At 38.2% G+C, this 18,598-nt stretch overlaps 1 protein-coding gene across 1 annotated transcript; it reads right to left on the bottom strand.

Moving 5' to 3' along the window:
• Positions 1-2,931: 2,931 nt before the first annotated feature.
• SEPTIN2 (septin 2) lies at positions 2,932-18,598 on the bottom strand. The gene is made up of 12 exons (XM_018083162.3): positions 18,505-18,598; positions 17,266-17,386; positions 14,030-14,116; positions 13,018-13,141; positions 11,656-11,790; positions 11,301-11,418; positions 9,889-9,990; positions 9,445-9,590; positions 8,714-8,797; positions 6,885-6,942; positions 4,899-5,011; positions 2,932-4,502 (listed from the first exon to the last, which is right to left on the bottom strand). Exons 1-11 carry the CDS (start codon positions 18,511-18,513, stop codon positions 4,907-4,909), a joined length of 1,089 nt encoding a protein of 362 aa, XP_017938651.1. The 5' UTR covers positions 18,514-18,598; the 3' UTR covers positions 2,932-4,502; positions 4,899-4,906.

Raw genomic sequence — 18,598 nt, 5'->3', positions numbered from 1 at the left:
TACATGCACACCTTTCTAGAAAAATCTGCATCCAAATAGATTCAGCTGTATGCTTGCATATAACAAATACATGAGTTTATCTGCATAGCCATATCCTAATGATGCCCTGCAATTCCTCCAAAATAATGGGATAACTTGGATCTACTAAGCAGATTTAAAGCAAAATAAAACTTGTTCTAGCACATGAGCACAATGCATTAGTGCATTACTGTAACCTTCCTGCTAGCACTTCCTGTTAGTCAGTGGCAAAACAATGTACAAAGGACATTATACTCTTTTTATTGTTTTGTTGGGGTTTTTTTGCAAGACCTATCTCCCTTTTTTCCTACATAAGAGTGCATAATAAAAAGGTTTGAGAAGACCACTTGCACTAATCCACACGCTTCTGAACAGAAAGGTTACAGTACACTTACCCAGTTTTGTGAGGTGTTTATATGTCAGTTCTGACACTCTATTTCAATCCCTGTCCACAATTACAGTTCTTTTTGTTTGTGTGCATGGAACTAACAAATCTGGTAGATTTTTTTATAAGTTTTCCAGTAATCCAATAATTGTGCAACTCTTAGTGCAATTCTCTTCCAGCACTCCTTTCCAGAATCGGATTTGATTTCAACGAAAGTAGTCTTCTACACCTGACTGAAAGGATGACATTCTGGAAAAAAAAAAAACAAACACAAACAGTACAAATAAAAAGCTTTCTTTCAAAAAGTAGGTCTCACATATTTGGGATGCTTTCTTCTCTCACTATAGCCTAAAGATGAACCTTCCTTTTCTGTACCAGTTCCACACTAAATATTTCAGGTAAAGAAAACACGAACATACAGAGATCATTCCAGAGCAGGGCATGAGCAAAAGCCACACATTCCTAATTTAAAGTATTGCTGTAAAATCAGTTATCTCAAGAATTCAAAAACAAGGACACAGCCACCAGGCTCTTAATCTGCAACAGCCACAAGGATCGTTAAAGTTGTTTTATGGGAAGATGAAGCCTAAGTTATTTTGGAATATGTAGAAAAAGGATCAACCAGTCTTTAGCTCTCACCAAAGATGAAGCAGGATTCACTGGAGAAAATAATGACCCTTAAAGCCCCACCTAAGAATAAGCAGCTCCATTCTATGCTAACATCATGATTAAGGGTCATGCAAGTTTGGTGAAAGCTGCTGAAAAAGCAAGATCCCACGGGTAGGACTTTGGGAGCTCTGGGAACAGCCACAGGGAAATGCACTGTTCCAATACACTCAGAGCACACAATACTTAATGACTACATTTGATGCAGGTTCATTGTGTCCTCTTTCAACCACAACTGCGTTTCTCCTTTATGTTTGTCATGGTTTAGGAAGTGTAATCCCCAGTTCAGTGTTCCCACTGAAACTCCAAACCAGGCTGCTGCTCACTCGCTTCCCCTCTCCCCTGCCCCCTTTGCTGGTGGTTGGAGAGGAGAATTTGAGGTACAAGATAAAGACCACAGGTTGGGATAGGAACTTACTGGAAACAGCAATGAGATAAGAAAAAGAACAGTAACAGCAAAAAGTGTACAAAAGAGAGAGTGATTCAGGCAGCCATCACCACATCACTCCCTCTGGCTCGGGACCAGCACCACTCTTACTCGCTGGGAAGGAACCCCTTCTCCCTGGAAGAGACTCCCTTTCTCCCACCCCAGGCACTGCCATGAGGTGGTACAGAATAACCTCCAGGTCCTGGCCATGGCCCCTCTGGGCCACTGCAAAAATTAACCCTGTCCTGGCAGGACTGAGGAAAATACTTCAAACATATCACCACAAATTAATATTGCTGGGGTTGATTATAATAAAGAATCGTAATAAAAACAAAATTGTTTTTTAGCATTTTTTTATTATCCTTTTGGCTAATAGCAGTACATAAAACAGAAAATAACAGATTTTTGTACCAAGAACAAGTGAGATATGCTGCCAACTATAAAGCTCTGCAAATTCCAAAGTATTTTGACTCCTAAAATGAAAACCGTCACAATGCTGTAACAGAAAAAGAACTGTGACTGGTTCAGCAAAGTCACCAAACAGCATCTACCTTTTGTCCCCAAGTCTTTCTGATGCTTTGAGTCTTTCTTCTACCAGCAGCTGAGTTTGTCTGAAACAGCTTCTGAGAAAAGTAGTCCCACTTTTGACGTCTTAACATGAAACCACGAATTTCAAGACCATCCCAAGAAAAGTGTAGGGGAAAAACAGACCTTCAGAGAGATCAGGCACACTATGAACAATCACCCCAAGGGCTTGGGAAGAAGCAGCAATTACCTCACTTGAGTATTGCAGTTAAAATGGCAAGTGCCATAAACTTGCTTTTTCCCATCAAAAAAACCAAAACAACATACAAAAATATTTCTCCTGCTAGAATCTGGAGATCAAAATTTTTTTTTGTCTAAAGATCAAATGAAACACTTTATCCTGATCAAATATTTTAATAGGTATTTCAAGGAATCACATATTGCCTGAACTAATTCCACAGGTAGTGACCAAACAGCCCTAAACACATGGGCAATCTACTTTTCTTCCCATGTTAAAAAACAGAGGGAAAAACTATCAGTCCAACAAACACAGGGAGAGTGACACGTACAACCAGGCCCCTGTGCAGACACTTCAGACTTCACAGTTTTTCTTCAAGTACAGGCTCATAGCAACAGAAATAAATAAGGTGGAGTGTTCTGTGGCAGTGCTGCCACATTACTTTGTTTCTATACTCTCTTTTGAAAAAGCGACCCAAGAATTTAGAAGTAACATGTTTTTCCACCCAAGTTTTACATGTAAATATTTGACAAAACGGGACTTAATGCTTCTGTGAATCTCAGCATACAAAAAGGTTCTCATTTTCACTTTTGTCAAGGTTAGGGAAGGTCAAATGAGCCGTGTCTAACTTTGACAGTAATTGCTTCTGTAAAGAGAGCTGAAGCTCCCCAGTAAAGGCTATGATGCAGGGCTTTATTTCACATTTTTAGAAAGATTCAAACATAAAACAATTTATAAACAGTAGTTTCAGGCAGGTAAAAGTTTCAGTTGCTTAGTAGGTTTATATTTAATCTAACCACTGAAGTAAACTGGAATTATACATTAGCCGTAGAAATCCTATTATTTTTGTCAAAGAAACATTAAAAAAAAATATAAAAGTCGCAGCTGCACCTGAGCTCAAAGAGAAGAAAGAAGTAGTAATTCTACCTGCTTATTAGCTGTTTTGATAAGGATGTTTTGCAACAGATCAGATGGAGAAAGCTGAATGCTGGCTTTATCAGAAGCTGTGGACAACCCGAGGTGTGTCACTGCTTGCCCTGTCAGCTCCCACCTGGGCAGCTGTGTACTACAGATGTGATCACCTGCTGCAAACACCACACCAGGCATGACATGCAGCACAAGCCCAGCCAAGCTGAACACAGCCCCATTTGCTATCAGTGTTAAGGGAAGTGACCTTGGCCTAATAAAAAAAATCAGAGTCGCTTCCGAAGTAACACTGCTGACTCCATCTTGGAGCAAGAGCTTAAAACACAGTTTGTATTGATCCTGTCAGGCACAGATTACTTCAAAAAATAGAAGTGTGCTAGTATATATTTTATACTATATTTAACAGTTTTCAATGCCCTAAAAACATTATGAAAATACTAATTAGGAGTTATAGATTTTTTTAAGCTTTTGGATATAGGAAACACCTGTGCATACAAAACTACTCTTTGGGGTTTACCCCATTTAACAATATCAGCATTATTCAAGTTTATTTGGCTACAATAATGCCAGAAAATAGCGGGACCGACTTGTGCTAACCTACAAGAAACTCTTCAAAATTAGCTGCAATAGAGTAAAAGATTTCAGGCAAATAATAACCCTCAAGGTTAAATCTGAAGGAAACAATGCCTGTCAAGTAACACACAGTGTGCCTCTCCCAGAGACATTTCCTCTTCTTTCTTTTGCTAAGACACAAGGAATGCTTGAGTTTTCATTTGATGCTTGCAGAGGCCAAGGAGATCCTCCTGCAGTGAGCAGAGACAGAGAAAGGGCTGATGGTCTCCCAGACACACACATGTAAACACTGCAATATATATAAAATTAACCTTGCAGGGATCCTTAGTGAGGTGACTGTTACCTGGCTCTGAAGAAGATATCACTGACAGACATTTGTTTTCTAAATGGAACACAAAGTTAGAAGCAGGTAGCTAATAAGGTATATTAAAAAAAATAGTATCTAATGCTGTATCAGGCTAGAAAAGTTTCGACGTCTACTTTGTATCCCTAATACAATGGGAAATCAAAAATGACCTCAAAGTAAAAATGACTAAAAAACCAAAGTCAAATGTGTATAATATATAAAATATTGTGTGACTACATGTTACAAAATACATCTCACAAGAGTTACCACAAAACATTCCCACATTAAATTCTACAGGAAACTCCAAGTCACATGGGAGCAAGAGGCATCCTTTCTGCTCCACCACCACTGCAATCCAACTCCAGAAGGTCTCCTTTGAGTCAGGAGACAAAGTCATCTAAAAACAAGGCAGGAAAATGCAATTTCAGATCAGCTGTCTTCTCACAGTTAGAAACCCACAAGAACTGCACATGTTTTATAAGTCACAAGGAAACAGTGACTGCATCATGAGCTTAGAATCCCCTTTTTAAACTATTTCAAAGACTTCTTCCATGGTTCGTACCAGCATATATTATACTGACTTTCTGGAAAATTTGCATATACACATACACACAACACCACAACAACTCCAAGCCATTTCACTGTCAGTGAATCAGCAGTTAATCCTTAAAAATTAAAATTGAAACCTCTGGAAACTCACCTCATAAACATTTTTCCAGAACTTCTTAATGCCAATCATACTAGTGAACAGTTAAAGGAAGAAGCCCTTCAAGTGGCTGTTTGAACATCTTACCCAAGACTTTACACGTGGTGCCCATGAACTGCACTGCTGTCACCTTCTCCACTTTGCATCTGCATCTGCATCTGTGCCTGCATTCTTGCAATCATCTCCTGCATGCGACGGAGCTGGAAGAGCAGCACAGAAGGATTCTGCAGACTGATCTCCCCTCAGAATAGAATTCCTCACTGTCACCAACCTACTACTTATTTATATGAGAGAGGGATCGCATTTTCTTTATCTGACCCTGGGTTATGGTATCTTCTACTGCTCTTCATCCCTGAAGAGGCTGGCATTTGCTGGCTGAAGTAAACAGGTTTTATTATTGCACTGTGGGATGGGATTTTTAAGCATTCCTGAAGGGAAGTCTCTGAAGTTAAATGCATAAAAATGATGGTGCTGAAGTGCTGAACAAACACTTACAGTTACTAAAGTTTATCACCAGAAGAAAAGCAGTTTGTTTGTGTCCCACCAAACTATACCAGTATTTGCCACCAAAAAAAAAAAAAATTGTTAGGATTACTCCCCAATTCCCTTGCTAGTGATGACTAGGTGGAAGCAAGTGCTACAGGCAAACCATCCAAGGAAACATAAGCATGATTAAACTTGGTTGAAGGTCAGTTTTAGAGCACTGCAACATTTAATCATAAAGTAATTATGTAACTCAGCTACTAAGATTAATTCAACCCTGTTGCACATTCAATACTTAAATCCTTTTATTGTACCCAGCTCTGAGAGGTGGCAAGTGAGCCTCACTGGAACAATTTTGGGTGCCTTTGCCTTTTTGCACTTACACTGTAAACTCAAACTAAACAGTTAAGCTTAACAATGAAGTTAAACCTGTAGAACGTTATACTATTCTTTTTTTCATGTTCCTTGAAACAACAACCCTTTTCATTTTTACTCTGCTTCTCTTTTGAGACCTGTGTCACCACTAAGATCACTAATAGAAGGCTGAGCATCTGCTTGTGCTGGGGCAAGCCAAGGAGTTCATCTAACTCAGCCCTCTCTCCAGTACTGGCTCTTAGGAAGCACATGGAAGAGCCTGAACACTGGATGCCCACTCCCAGTACTTACCCACACACACTCTCAAACTCGAGAATCTGTCCCTTTGGAACTTGCTAAAACAAAAAATTCTACCTTTGCATTTAGCAAGCACATTCATGGAGAAAGCAAAGTCTCCAGTCTCTCAGCATTTTGGGGCTTATCTGCTCAAAAATATCTTCTTATGCACAAATTCCACGCCAATGAGTTCCACAATTTACAGACTATCTTAGAAGCATCTCTTTTAACTTTAACTTTTTTAAATCAGCCACCTGTTAATCCCATTAACCAAGACCTCTTGCTTGTACAGCAGATTCCCATTCATCCTGCCACCTATAATCATGTAAGCCCCTTTGCTTTCTGGTATCTACTTCTCAACAAGAGCACTAACCTCATCTCCCCTTGTACAGGACCTGCTTCAGGTCTCCACTTCAGCCTTTCTGCCCACTTTTTGCTATTCACTGCACTTTTTCTAGTCTTGGATATACCCTTTTTGAGTTAAGGATACAACAAAAAGAGCATGAGTTACCCATTATGAATTTGTCATAGTGGTAGAATGAGAATTTCTGTTTCATTCTTTATTCCTGACCATTCCTGCCATCATTCCCTCCTTTGTTGCAGAGCTGAACCTTTTCCCAGCCTGCAGTTGTTAACTGTAGAACCTTTACATGTTTTGTGAGATTGCTTCTCCTTGCCCACACAGCGTGTGTTACATCCCTTAATGGAATGGAGTTTTACCAGATTCCACTTATTCCAGCAAATTCCTATCCTGAGACTGCTCTATACCTCTTTGCATTCTGTTTTCTTAGTGACCCTTATACAACTTCATATTGGCAAATATATATAACTGCCTTTTCCTTTACAAATTACCAAGACCATATAAATAATTTGACCCAAAGTAGTGATACAAGAACAAAAATCCCCCCATTACAAGAATACAAAATTCTGTCATCTTACTTCCGCTTCCTTCTCAAGCAGAATCTGGTCTTTATTTACTTCTTCATCTTCTATTTTCCTAAAATAAGATGAGTATTGTCAGAAACATAAAACCATTAAGATTGGGAAACCCCCCTAAGATCATAAAGTCCAACCATTAACGCAGCACCGTGTTCACCACTAAACCATGTCCCCAAATGCCACATCCACAAACCTTTTGAACTCTTCCAGGGATGCTGACTCCACCACTGCCCTGAGCAACCTGTGCCAATGCCTGATCATCCTTTCAGTGAAGAAATGTTTCCTAATATCCAGTTTAAACCTTCCCTGGTGCAATTTGAGGCTGTTTCCTGTTGTTCTGTCATTTGTTACCTGGGAGAAAGGACTGACTCCCACCTGGCTCTATTCAAGATCACCTACTGCTTTGCTAACAGCTTCCTCCTACTCCATGTCACAACAGGGAAGATCTAATGGATCTAATCAAGCAAGTGCCATCAAAAATGCAGAGTGAACAAACTCTGCATTTAAGGTTAAATAGATTGTCAAAAAATCCTCTGTGCCCAAAACCCTCTGGGAACATTAATGAATACAGGCAACAAGCACCTATTGCCAAGCTCTCCTATAGGACAGGAGTTTCAAGCTTGAAATAAACTCACATGCAAACTACCCTCCCTTATAGTAAACCTGACTGCATTCTAACACCCATTTCAGAAATGTGAAAACAAAGGTATATGGGCCACTTCACTAGGCAAGACACCAAAACATGTTTTAGTTTCACATACCCCAACTTAACAGCAACCTCTTGCCACAGGTCACTGCCAGAGGCAATTTTAAATCCTCTAAAAATTTTAAAAATTGTTTTAACTCTGGATGACCTTAGACAGCAATACTTCTAAGGCCTTCCTACACATCTGTTGGATAACAAGCACCAGAACTGGGAAATTTGGGGGTTTTTACCTTGAACTTCAGAAGTCAGGATCTAAAAGCCAGGAGAGAAGAGCACTTCATCTTGCCTGAAGGGCAAAATTGGACTTGTAGGCCAATGCTACAGGCAGAGACAAACTCCTTTGGCTGAAAACTGCCCAGGCATGTGACAAAACCTCTGTCACATCACTTTGCAGGATGGCAAAAGTTTTGCAAAATGCACCAAAGTCCCCGAAATGTGCGATTCGGAACCCTCTAGTGGCTGCAGTAAGAGACGCAGCTGAAACATCTAAACCAGGAAACACCCAGTTTTCCACAAAACTCACCAACTCAACTCTACAAATCCTGCTACTGCAGTTAAAAATGGGGTGTTCTGCCCTTCTCTCTTACCAGGAAAGCCGTGCCCTACTCATCCCAGCTCAAAATAGGGCTGACAGCCCTGTGACTGCTATGTAAAGAAAATGATTTATACATGTCATGTTTAAGAAAGTACTACAAAAGAACTCAAATATCTTTTTTTTTAAAGACACAGTCCAAATATTCCAGTTGTTAATCCTGAAAAAAAAAATCCACTCTTTTAAATATATCAGCAATGACCTAACTTGCAGGGTTTTTTTAGACAATGTTTATCATAGACATCTGTCCTACTTATGTACCTCCAGCATTCCAACCCAGCTGTGTTCATGTCTCAGACCAAAGCACAGATCTAACTGCTCCTTTTCAATGCCACAACTGTCTCTTCGGATTTACTAAATACTTTTCCTTACACTCATTGTAGGCTGGACGATTGAATTTGGTGCTTCCTGGAGCTACAGAGCTGCCCTGGATCTAACAAATCTCAGCAATGAAATGATAGGTGAGACACAGAGAGACCAAAAAATAAATTCAGAAGAGGAAGAAGCAGCAGGTAGCCATGAGACAACAACCTGCCGCCTCGTTTGAGCCTTTCAGAGCGGAAGTTCTCATAGTGAAGGTCCTGGGTCACCTCCTGAAGGTCTTGCATGTGGGTGCTGGAGGAAGAAAAGTAATTAAAAGATGAAACATCCCTGTGTCACATCAGCTTGCTTAACCAACTCTCACATTCAGCACTGCCTCGGCTTAATGTGCTTAGCATGCACACCCTCTTAAAATACTAATTTACAAGGTAATTTCAGTTAAATCGGTGCAGTAAAGGGACCACCTCAGCCCTGAGGCTGCCCTGACTGAAGCTGTCCTCATGGGGAGTCCTTTGAAGCTGGGCAGGAGAAACAGAGTAGCAAAGCTTGTGAAAAAACAACCAGTGGACTTTTGAAATCTCCTCCTTTGCAGATGTATCTACCTATAGATACACTGAAATAAGCACAAGGCCTCAAACAAGCTGTTTTATGTTCCTGGGGGTTTGAATGGTGCTACAACACTGCATTCCACAAAAGAATTAGACAAAAGACTATTTTCACAGAATCATTGAGCAATTCAGATTGGAGAGAACCTATTGGGCCTACATGGCTCAATCCCTGACTAGGCCTAGCTCAGCCAGGTCAGGGCTGCTCACGGCCTTCCCCAGCCAAATTCTGAATGTCTCCAAGGATTCCATGACTGCTTCAAACTCCCAATTCAGTGCTTGAGCACCTCAGTGATTGTTTGTTAAGCTACCATTTCATTGGAGTTTCCAACTTACATTAACATGGTCCTTAGCTTCAGGAAGTCATTATGCTCCGGATTCTCCACTTCAACTACACCCCATGGGTAGAGCCGACCTCTAACCTTTTTACCTTTGGCTTCAATGAGTTGATTGGATCCCACTACACAAAATGGGATGCTGGCCTGAAAGCCAAAAGTGCAGAAGTTACTAACAATGAACAAGGGCAAACAACTCCAAGAACAACTCTTGTTCGGCTCAGGACTGCATACTATGGTAATAAGTTGGTAATTCTTTTAATTTGAAGGTGTTAAAAAAAAAAAAATGTAATTGTTGCCATCATCTTCCAGCTAGGGAAGCCTGAGCACAGAGACACAGTGACTCACTCCAGGTCTCATCTCAGGTCTTGTTCTAAAGCCATCTGAGCAGTCTAAAGAAATACAATATATTATTCACATATGTAACCTGTGAAGCCAGTCACACCTTTAGGAGTCTGGTCTGCTCTTTAAAATCTTCATCCTCATCTGATTCAGCATCAGGCAGGTGATAAATCTTGATGCCATGCTCTTCTATTTCATCCAGAATCTGAGATTTGTAATGTAAGAAATCAAGATAATATACATGTAGAGTCAGTATTTTTAGATCTCAAAATTACTTACTACACAGTCTCTTAAAAAATCTGGATCTATCTTACTGATCCAAATTACTCGACAAGGATTTGTTGTTAAACACCACATTTCTTCAGGATATTCAACAACTACTTGCTACAGACTTTCAGACAAACAATAGTGTTCAAATAAACACTGTCTTTTTTTTTTTTTGTAATAATAAAAGCATTGACTCAGAAGCCACAGCCTAAACCTCCTTGCTCTTACCTCTGAATTACTACTTGGGTGGTAGAGGTGGGAGTGTTTAAAAAGCTAGCTGAGCTACAGACACAACAAATACTTTTTTCTCTCTTCATGACTGCCAAGAATGGCATCTGCAGCTGGAATCCATTTGCCATACACCCAAATTTTGCTCTTTAAAAAACAATAAAACAATCTTTATTTCTGCAGAATTCTAGCACAATAAGTATTTCTAGTAAAGTATATGCCTTTTTATTCCAAATTAGGTAAGATAGCTATAAGGATTTTCAGAATAACTGAAAAAAAAATCACAGATAAAGTTTTAAATACAAGAGCTAAGACTGGATCAAGCATGCCTTTTGGAAAGTTAATTCTAACCCTCCTTTCTAAACTTCATATCTCTTATTAACTCATGATGATTTGTTGACTCCTCCAGCCTTTGCTCTCCTGCTCTCCCTCCAGCAAATATGGCATCAAGTCCTGCAAGACTGAATGCATTAAGAGCTCTTGCCTCTGGAAGAAAGAACTGGAATGTTTTAGAAGAAGAGTGACACAGGGGAAGAAAAACAACCCCAAAATCAGAAACATCTCAGAAAATCTCATTTTTCAACCATCAGAATTCTGACTGGGTAAAAAAAATAATTAAAAAAATACACATATATATATACATATATATATATATACACACACACATATTCTAGATGCAGTCTCTGCTTTGGGACTGATTAAACAGGTAAGACAACAATTACCATCAGCAAATGTATCTAAGTATTTTTCCAAAGTTTCAAAATGCAGTCATAATGTAATTGTAAATGTAGCCAATCTGCCATTTTGCAAGCAACATTCTAAGGACAATTTCTCAGTTAAATACACAATAAAATAATTTACAAGATATCAAACTACATATTAAATGATGTTACACTGTGCAGGAGATTATATTTTCCTCAGTTAGGGCAGAGTAAGGTTAATGAGAGTGTCCCTCTCTTCAGCCACCATACTGCTACAATCAAAGGACAACACATTTCTGCAAGCCAGAAAAACACTCACCCTTTTCTTTAGTCTCTCTCGCTCTTTCAGAGAAAGAGTATCAGCTTTTGCAATCACTGGTACAATATTTACTTTGTTGTGTATGGCCTTCATAAACTCAACATCCAGAGGCTTAAGGCTAAAATCAAAATACGGAAAAAGTTTTATTTATTTTTACTCTAAATTACAATTTACGTTCACACCAAATAAATATCTCTCTTTACACAGAGAGAAAGAACACATTCAACTAATGCCAGCAGTTAGAGCACTTCCTTAAGGGATGGCAACCTGACTCTGAAAATTTAAGTCAACAGGCACGAACAAAGTCCCTGAAATAAAGTAATGTAAAAAAAAAAAATGTCAGAGAAACACCTACCCATGACCAAATGGTGAAATGAAATAGAAGCAGCAATGAACCCGGTTGTCTATGATGTGCCTTCTGTTCAAACCACTCTCGTCGTGCAGGTACCGCTCAAACTGCTCGTCAATGTAAGCGATTATGGTCTTAAAACTGCAAAATAAAGGTGGATTTGAGAAATCACCCAATGGTCAATAGCTGTAGAGCTGTTCCAAAGGTAATATCATAACAACAAGACATCCTGCTGGTGAGCCAACCTTCTGATGGAAAAAAATTCATTAATTGATTCTGTAGGACTGGAAAAGTAGAAGCACACATATCTTAAAACTTTTAGTTGAATTCTAGAATATCAAGATACTATGTGTACTTTTTTAATATATATTGTAAGATAAAATATACATATATGTAACACAACTTCAGTTCTGCAAAAAAAATTCTCTTGGGTTAGTATTTATGTTTTGATTAGCATTAATCACACACGTTCCAGATAATTTAAGGTTCTCGTCCCAAATTGATTTAAAATCATAGAATGGTTTGGGTCGGAAGGGACCTTTAAAGATCATCTAGTTTCAAACAGGGACACCTTCCACTAGTCTGGGGTGCTCCAAGCTCTTTCCAACATGAACACTTCCAGGGAGGGGGCAGCCACAGCTTCTCTGGGTAACCTGTGCCAGTGTCTCAACATCACCACTGTAAAACATTTCTTCTTTTCTCTTTCAGGTTCAAACTGTTGCCCCTTGCTCTGTTACTACAGGGCCTGAGATTACACAGTTCCTACCCTGAGGTTCAGAGGCCTGAGAGATGTAGGGAAAGGGATTACCTTTGGAAACTGACTGCCAGTGATCTCAAGATTATTTCTCAGTATTTACTACAATGCAAATTTGTAAAAAAAACCCTTCAAACCAAACAATAAAAACCAAAGATGATGAAAAGCATTTAAAAATGAAGCACAGAATCTGAGAATGCTCAGGTGAAAGTGGGCAAGATCTAAAGGTGGATTTTTGTCCACAGTAAAGACTAGATGATTTGCTTTCTCAGAGCACTGTTGAAATTCTTGTGTCCCATTACTTTGTGACTACAAGTTAAGTCAAGGTCACTTTTCACTTAAAGCTCTTTCAAGCTTAAGAAAGTTGACCGGGAAAAGAAAAAAATACATGTGTGTCACAGAATTTATTTCAAGCTTTTTTTTTTACATGTACCTGAATTAATCCATAACACTGAAGTCAAGCTTCCTCAAAATTCGAAAGCACGGTTTTCTAAAAACCACACACAAAAAAAATCACGCCTCATATTCAGCACTTAACACACACACCCAGGGACATACATGAAGTGTCTGTCAGTCTGCACAAATAGATCAAAACAAACTCCCTGTGCACACACCAGTCCCGGCAGTTGATGGCATCCCCGTATCCCGGGGTATCCACCACGGTCAGCCGCAGTTTCACGCCCCTCTCCTCGATTTCAACTGTGGAGGCCTCGATCTGCACAGTGCGCTCGATCTTATCTGGAAGGCAACAAATGGGACATTTCAGAATGGCACTTGTGAGACCATGGCATTTGGAGATAAGCTCCAAAGACTAATTGGCAGACACAAGCACGTAAATATTATTCTATGGATTACATTCTAAGGCCCTGATAACAGCAAGACTCAATACATAAATTCTTCAGATGTTGTTAAGAGTATACTATGAGACTTTCCACTTTTCTTTAATATACTGGAGAAACTAAGGCAAAGGGGACTGAGACAAAATTGTAGGTAATTGGAGAACAACGTGGAATTATATGTAATGGATTTTTTTCCTAAGGCTGAATGTGATAAGTAATCATCAGCTAGTAATCATCAGCTAAACTATTAAAAAGGAAGTAATTCAATAACTAGTAAAGGGGGAAAAATAGCATCTTCCTCTGTTTTCTTACAATATTCTCTTTTGCTGGATAATTGTATGCCTCAGTTAACAGAATAAAAAAAGGACAAGGGACTGAAGAACAGGAGGTGAAGTTCACATTCACTAAATACTAAGCCAAAGCAAAGAAATTAGGGTGCAAGTCCAAACAGGTATAAACAATTCATACGTTTAAAATTGCAATTGATTAAAAACTAAATAAAGCTTCTGACTGTTTATCTTTCTGTGACACAGTGACTTTCTTTAAGCAAAAGAAGGGATCAACTTTCTAGGTGCTAACAGAATACACCCAAGGACTAAATAATAAATATCCCATAGACATTGGGTGCAGAGGAAACCAATTCTATGACACAATTCAAGGTTCAGGAAACACATTAGAAACTATTACAGCTAGGAATCACTGCTGATTGTTATTAAATTCCTAAGATTAAAGCATTCAACTCCAAAAATCATCAAGCACAGAGAAACTAGAAGGAAGGTGTGTTTACCAGCAGCTCCTGGGATTATCCTTTCTGGGTAGAGATCCGTCAAGAAGAGGCTGTTTATTAATGTAGATTTTCCCAATCCAGATTCACCTGGGGTTCAATAAAAAGATAAATTCAAAATATTTACATAGATAATTTCAACTGTATCCAGACAGTATTATCTGACTATACATTTTTTCATGTTTCTTTCAAATTAAAATTTTACAATTTATAGTTTTGCATTGGAGAAGTTTGCACAAAAAGGCTGAATAACAATTTTTACACCTCTGCTTTATAATGTACTTTCCCTGAGCTTTCACTGATGAATTGTAATTAAATCTGCTAGTCAAGTGGGGATCTGATCAATTTAAACTTAATATTTCCCATTTCATATCTCCTGATTTTTTAAGGCATGGTTTTCTCCTATCACTCCAGAATGTGAAAGATCATACCTAGTGAGAAACTAGATCTTGCCTAGGCTATATCATCAATTTAAACAATGAAAAAGGCATTGTCTGTAGACCCAGACATCATAAATGGGGATTTATTTCTGCTTTTTATGCTAATATGGCAAACAAGAACCCAAGGAAAGAGAAATATGCCACAATCACTGAGCATTCTTTTCATACTGATGAATTTGGGCATTACCATATTGGACCATAAACAGATTTTGGTTCTAGGGCTACTGACTAAGCCACGAGGAAAAAGTTCAAAGGCCAACTAATTAGTTCAAGATCAAGATCTTAATCAGAACAAATGTTCACAGCATAAAAAAGAGCAGCCTCTTGAAGTGCTCGGTACCTGAATTCACTGAAAGGATCCTTTTCTAGAATTTTAGGTGTCAATAGAAATAGGATTAATTAGAAAAACTAGATGCTAAAAATGGTGAGCCACGTAATTTCTAAGTAAGACACACTATTCTGCAATAGGAGCCTGACTAAAATAACTGAACAAAAGAAAAAAAAAGATGGAAATAATTTTTAAGCAAATATTGGAGTAGGAGCTGCCAGTTTTTAATGCCTCACAGAATGCAGCTCTCGAAATCAGATTGTACCAGTGCAGCCTTCACCAGTGGAGACATGCACCCAGAGGAACTCAACAGCCACATGGAATCATCTCAGCAAAACCAAAAAAAAGTGTGATTTCATCCAGTGCCACATACCATACTTTCAGTTTGGGTAAATATTATACATTAACCAAATCAGTTTTCATAGTTGCTGTCAGGGATTATACTGGCTACAGTAGTTTAGTGACTCTCAAGTGAAATAACTATTTAGATGAAGTCATAGCTTAATAATGAGAATGAACACAAAATTGTTAATAAATACAAGTGATTTGGATTTCTTTGGGAGCAACACAGCCAAGCAGCCAAATCCAGCTCGTATTTTCAGACACCACAGCAAAAAGCAGAAAAAAAAGTGCAAAAAAGAAAAATCATTGATCAGGACTCTGTCAGTGCAGACAGCTTTTAAAGAAGTATTGTCATGCTCAGAAATGAAGAAGGATGGCAACTCAATGAAGAATGATAGTTCAGTACAGGCACTGTGACACATCCCACGAGAGAACATACTTAAACCCTGTGCATATTTGAAGGGAAAGAATTCACATTCCAAACTGCTGAAATAATCAACAATTTAAAGCACAGTTTATCTTACATCAGTTGCCTCCCTCTGCTAGTGTATCTTAAAATACCACTCCAAATTTTCAATGAAATGACTTTTTTCCAAGTTCTGTTTTTGTAGTTTTCATTTATCCCTCAAAATTTTGGCAGGCAACGACTGTAAGGTTCCATCTTACTCTGACATGGGTGGATTAATTGCCTTTCTGATACTCTGACACGATGTCATTTCCCCTCTATTTCTATTTTACAAGGGGCTAGAAACAACTGTTGGTCTATATAATTTTACATTGTTTTCTGCCAGGACCCTTTTACATGGTATTATGAGCAATTGGTCTCAAAGAAATCTGGAAATTAAGTTTAGCTGCAGCAGAGAAAGTACTTTTTTCTTTCTCAAAACTTTCAGGTTTCTAGGCTCACTGAACAGTAAATTCTGAAGAGTTACAGTAGATACCATAATTTGAAACAGCTGCTTATAGTTTGGCTTTACCCTTAGATTTTATAAGATATCCTTTATGGTACCATCCAAAGCAAATCCAGGGAAAGATGCAGTGAACAACTATGATAAAATTCTAGGAAGCCAAAGATAAGGGCCAAGTCTGTCCAACAACAAAGTACAAAAGACAGGATAAAAGCAGTGCTAGGGCTGTCATTTGGCAAAACTAATGAAAGGTTTGAGAATATAGACTCTCCCTGTAACTACTGGAATACAAAACAATTAAGAACTTAAACACCTCCTGCCCTGTACTATCTCACCTCTCCTGCTCATTCCCACTGTGATCTCTCTTGGACAAGTCTAACACACAAATGGGATTTACTTCTTGTAGTGCCAGGTAATAAAGAGCCTAATTCTATTAGGGTACTTTTTGCAAAAGCCTATTTAAAAGCAAGAATGGCAGAGTTCAAACACCAAAACTCAGAAGTTACAGTGCCCAACAGGAGAGACAATCATCCAAGTCTGATTTGGGAGTCCACATAACTTTGAAGAACAGCAACCGACTTCTCAAAGGACCAAGATATTTCTGCAGACACTTTCCATTTCAGATACCAACACAGACTCTTAATTATCAAATAGAATTGCACTTTAAATTAAAACTGCTAACAGAAAATCATGATCCATATAAAAAGCAACAGCTCACATCAAAACCGACTCTCAGTCTTCTTTTACAAGAATATTTAGAAGGGGTGGAAAGATCAGAGTTCAGATTGTTTTGAACTACAGAAACATAAACAACATCTTAAATAGAATGTTCTCCTTAATACTAGTCTCTTAATAAAAACGTGGAAGTGAATAGAGACTGTATTCAAATGCAAAACCAGTTTAAAACTACGTTTTAAATGGAGTGCTTGAAAATTTTAAGACAGGAGAAAAAGAAGGAAGAAATAATTACTGGAGTGCATAACAGAATTTCTTTGCCCACAAACTTATTAATGTATTCAAACATAGTTTGTAGCGTGGAAAACAACTGCTGCAGGAATTAATAAACTATAAAAAATAAAATTAAAGAATTATAAAAGAAAGTGCAGGAGAGTTCCTGGTGCAAGCTGGAGTCTTACAATAGCGGAAGTAAAATTCATTTTAACCTCAAATTCCCCGTGAGCAAGTACTAACTTTGAGAAAGACTATAAAATGTTTCCTTACCAACCACCATAAGAGTAAATTCAAACCCCTTTTTCACAGACTTTCGGTGAACCTGATTGGGAAGGTTTGCAAATCCAACATAGCCAGGAGTTTCTGGATTGGTAAACTGAGCAGGCTGTTGCTAAAAATGAAATAAAAGAAGACAATAATAAGCAACCACTCCAGACATATTTGTTTGTATAACTGCCTTCCTTGTTTATTTCCAACGGTTTGAAGCTCCGTGACATATGGAGAGGAAACTACTCAGAGGTTCCTACTATTCAACAGTTTCACACAGAAGTACAGAAAACAACAATGACCTACAGCTTAAAAAAGAATTCATTTATTCAGCTCTCCAGCCAAGATCGCCTTAAGTAAAAAGGAAACAAAATCCCAAACAATTATTTATCAAAGTGTGACAAAGTATGAAGTGCAGTCACTAATTCCACACTTCAAACAGTGTCTTCACACACAGTTAAAATAAAAAAGCTTGAGTCCAGTTTGTATGGACTTGAATAAAAAGGTGACCATTTCTAATCCACTTCTAGCACATTCAAAGGAAAACCCTGAGCAACTGTGACAGTTTTCTGCTGTAAGTGCTCTTCAGAGAGCTCTCCAAGTGGGGGGAAGGGGAATTTACACAACAGTGTTTGGAATGCCCACTACTACAAATATGGCAGAGAAATCTTTAGGTCTCTCAGTTTTCCTCTTCAAACACATTACTCGAGCACCTTTTATCATTCACTTCACTCCAATAAGCCAACAGAGATGTTTTACACATCATACCCAGTCCTGGGGGCCAAGAATTAGGTGAATCCCAGCATGCCAATAATAGTGTAGGTTACCACCAATCCTTCTAATGAAGGATTTTACTGAAAAATCAGTTGGTTCTATTAGTAAATGAAGAAATTAGATCTAAGAACATAATTTCCTTAAATAATTCCTGCTCAAAACAAGGTAGCACAATGGAAGTTTCAATGAAGATGCTTATACACAACTCCAGGACCAAAATTAAATCCTTCCAAGAGTATTAGTTAACTGCAGAGGTTTATACTTGCAGGAAACTAATTTAATGTATGTTTTACATCATTCAATATTTCAATATCATGTCTTCTAAATGCGAATTCTCTCTTATGGACTGTTAATAAAGCATACATCAAACACAATGTAAGTTGCACATTTTATCCATGAAGATTAATATTTAAAAACAAATTATCAGTTTCACATTGTTACATTGGAAGACAGAAATGTTATTCTTACCTTGGACATTTTTAGGAAAGGACAGGAACAAATCTGGAAAAATAAAGTTTTTTCAGTTTATTAAAAATTGTACAAGAAAAAAAAAAGGCAATAA

Source organism: Manacus vitellinus, unplaced genomic scaffold (genome assembly GCF_001715985.3).
Source record: "Manacus vitellinus isolate BGI_N305 unplaced genomic scaffold, ASM171598v3 scaffold_60_pilon, whole genome shotgun sequence".
Lineage (NCBI taxonomy): Eukaryota > Metazoa > Chordata > Aves > Passeriformes > Pipridae > Manacus > Manacus vitellinus.
Note: the sequence above shows the minus strand (reverse complement) of the source record. Positions and strands in the feature narration are given on the sequence as shown.

What these genes read in the sequence shown, in the direction of transcription:
- SEPTIN2 (XM_018083162.3), bottom strand. An exon ending in AGCAGACCAGACTCCTAAAG is followed by an intron (nt 9,591 to 9,888) that starts GTGTGACTGGCT and finishes TTTGGCTTTCAG; the next exon opens with GCCAGCATCCCATTTTGTGT. An exon ending in AGGCTCAAACGAGGCGGCAG is followed by an intron (nt 6,943 to 8,713) that starts GTTGTTGTCTCA and finishes ATCTTATTTTAG; the next exon opens with GAAAATAGAAGATGAAGAAG.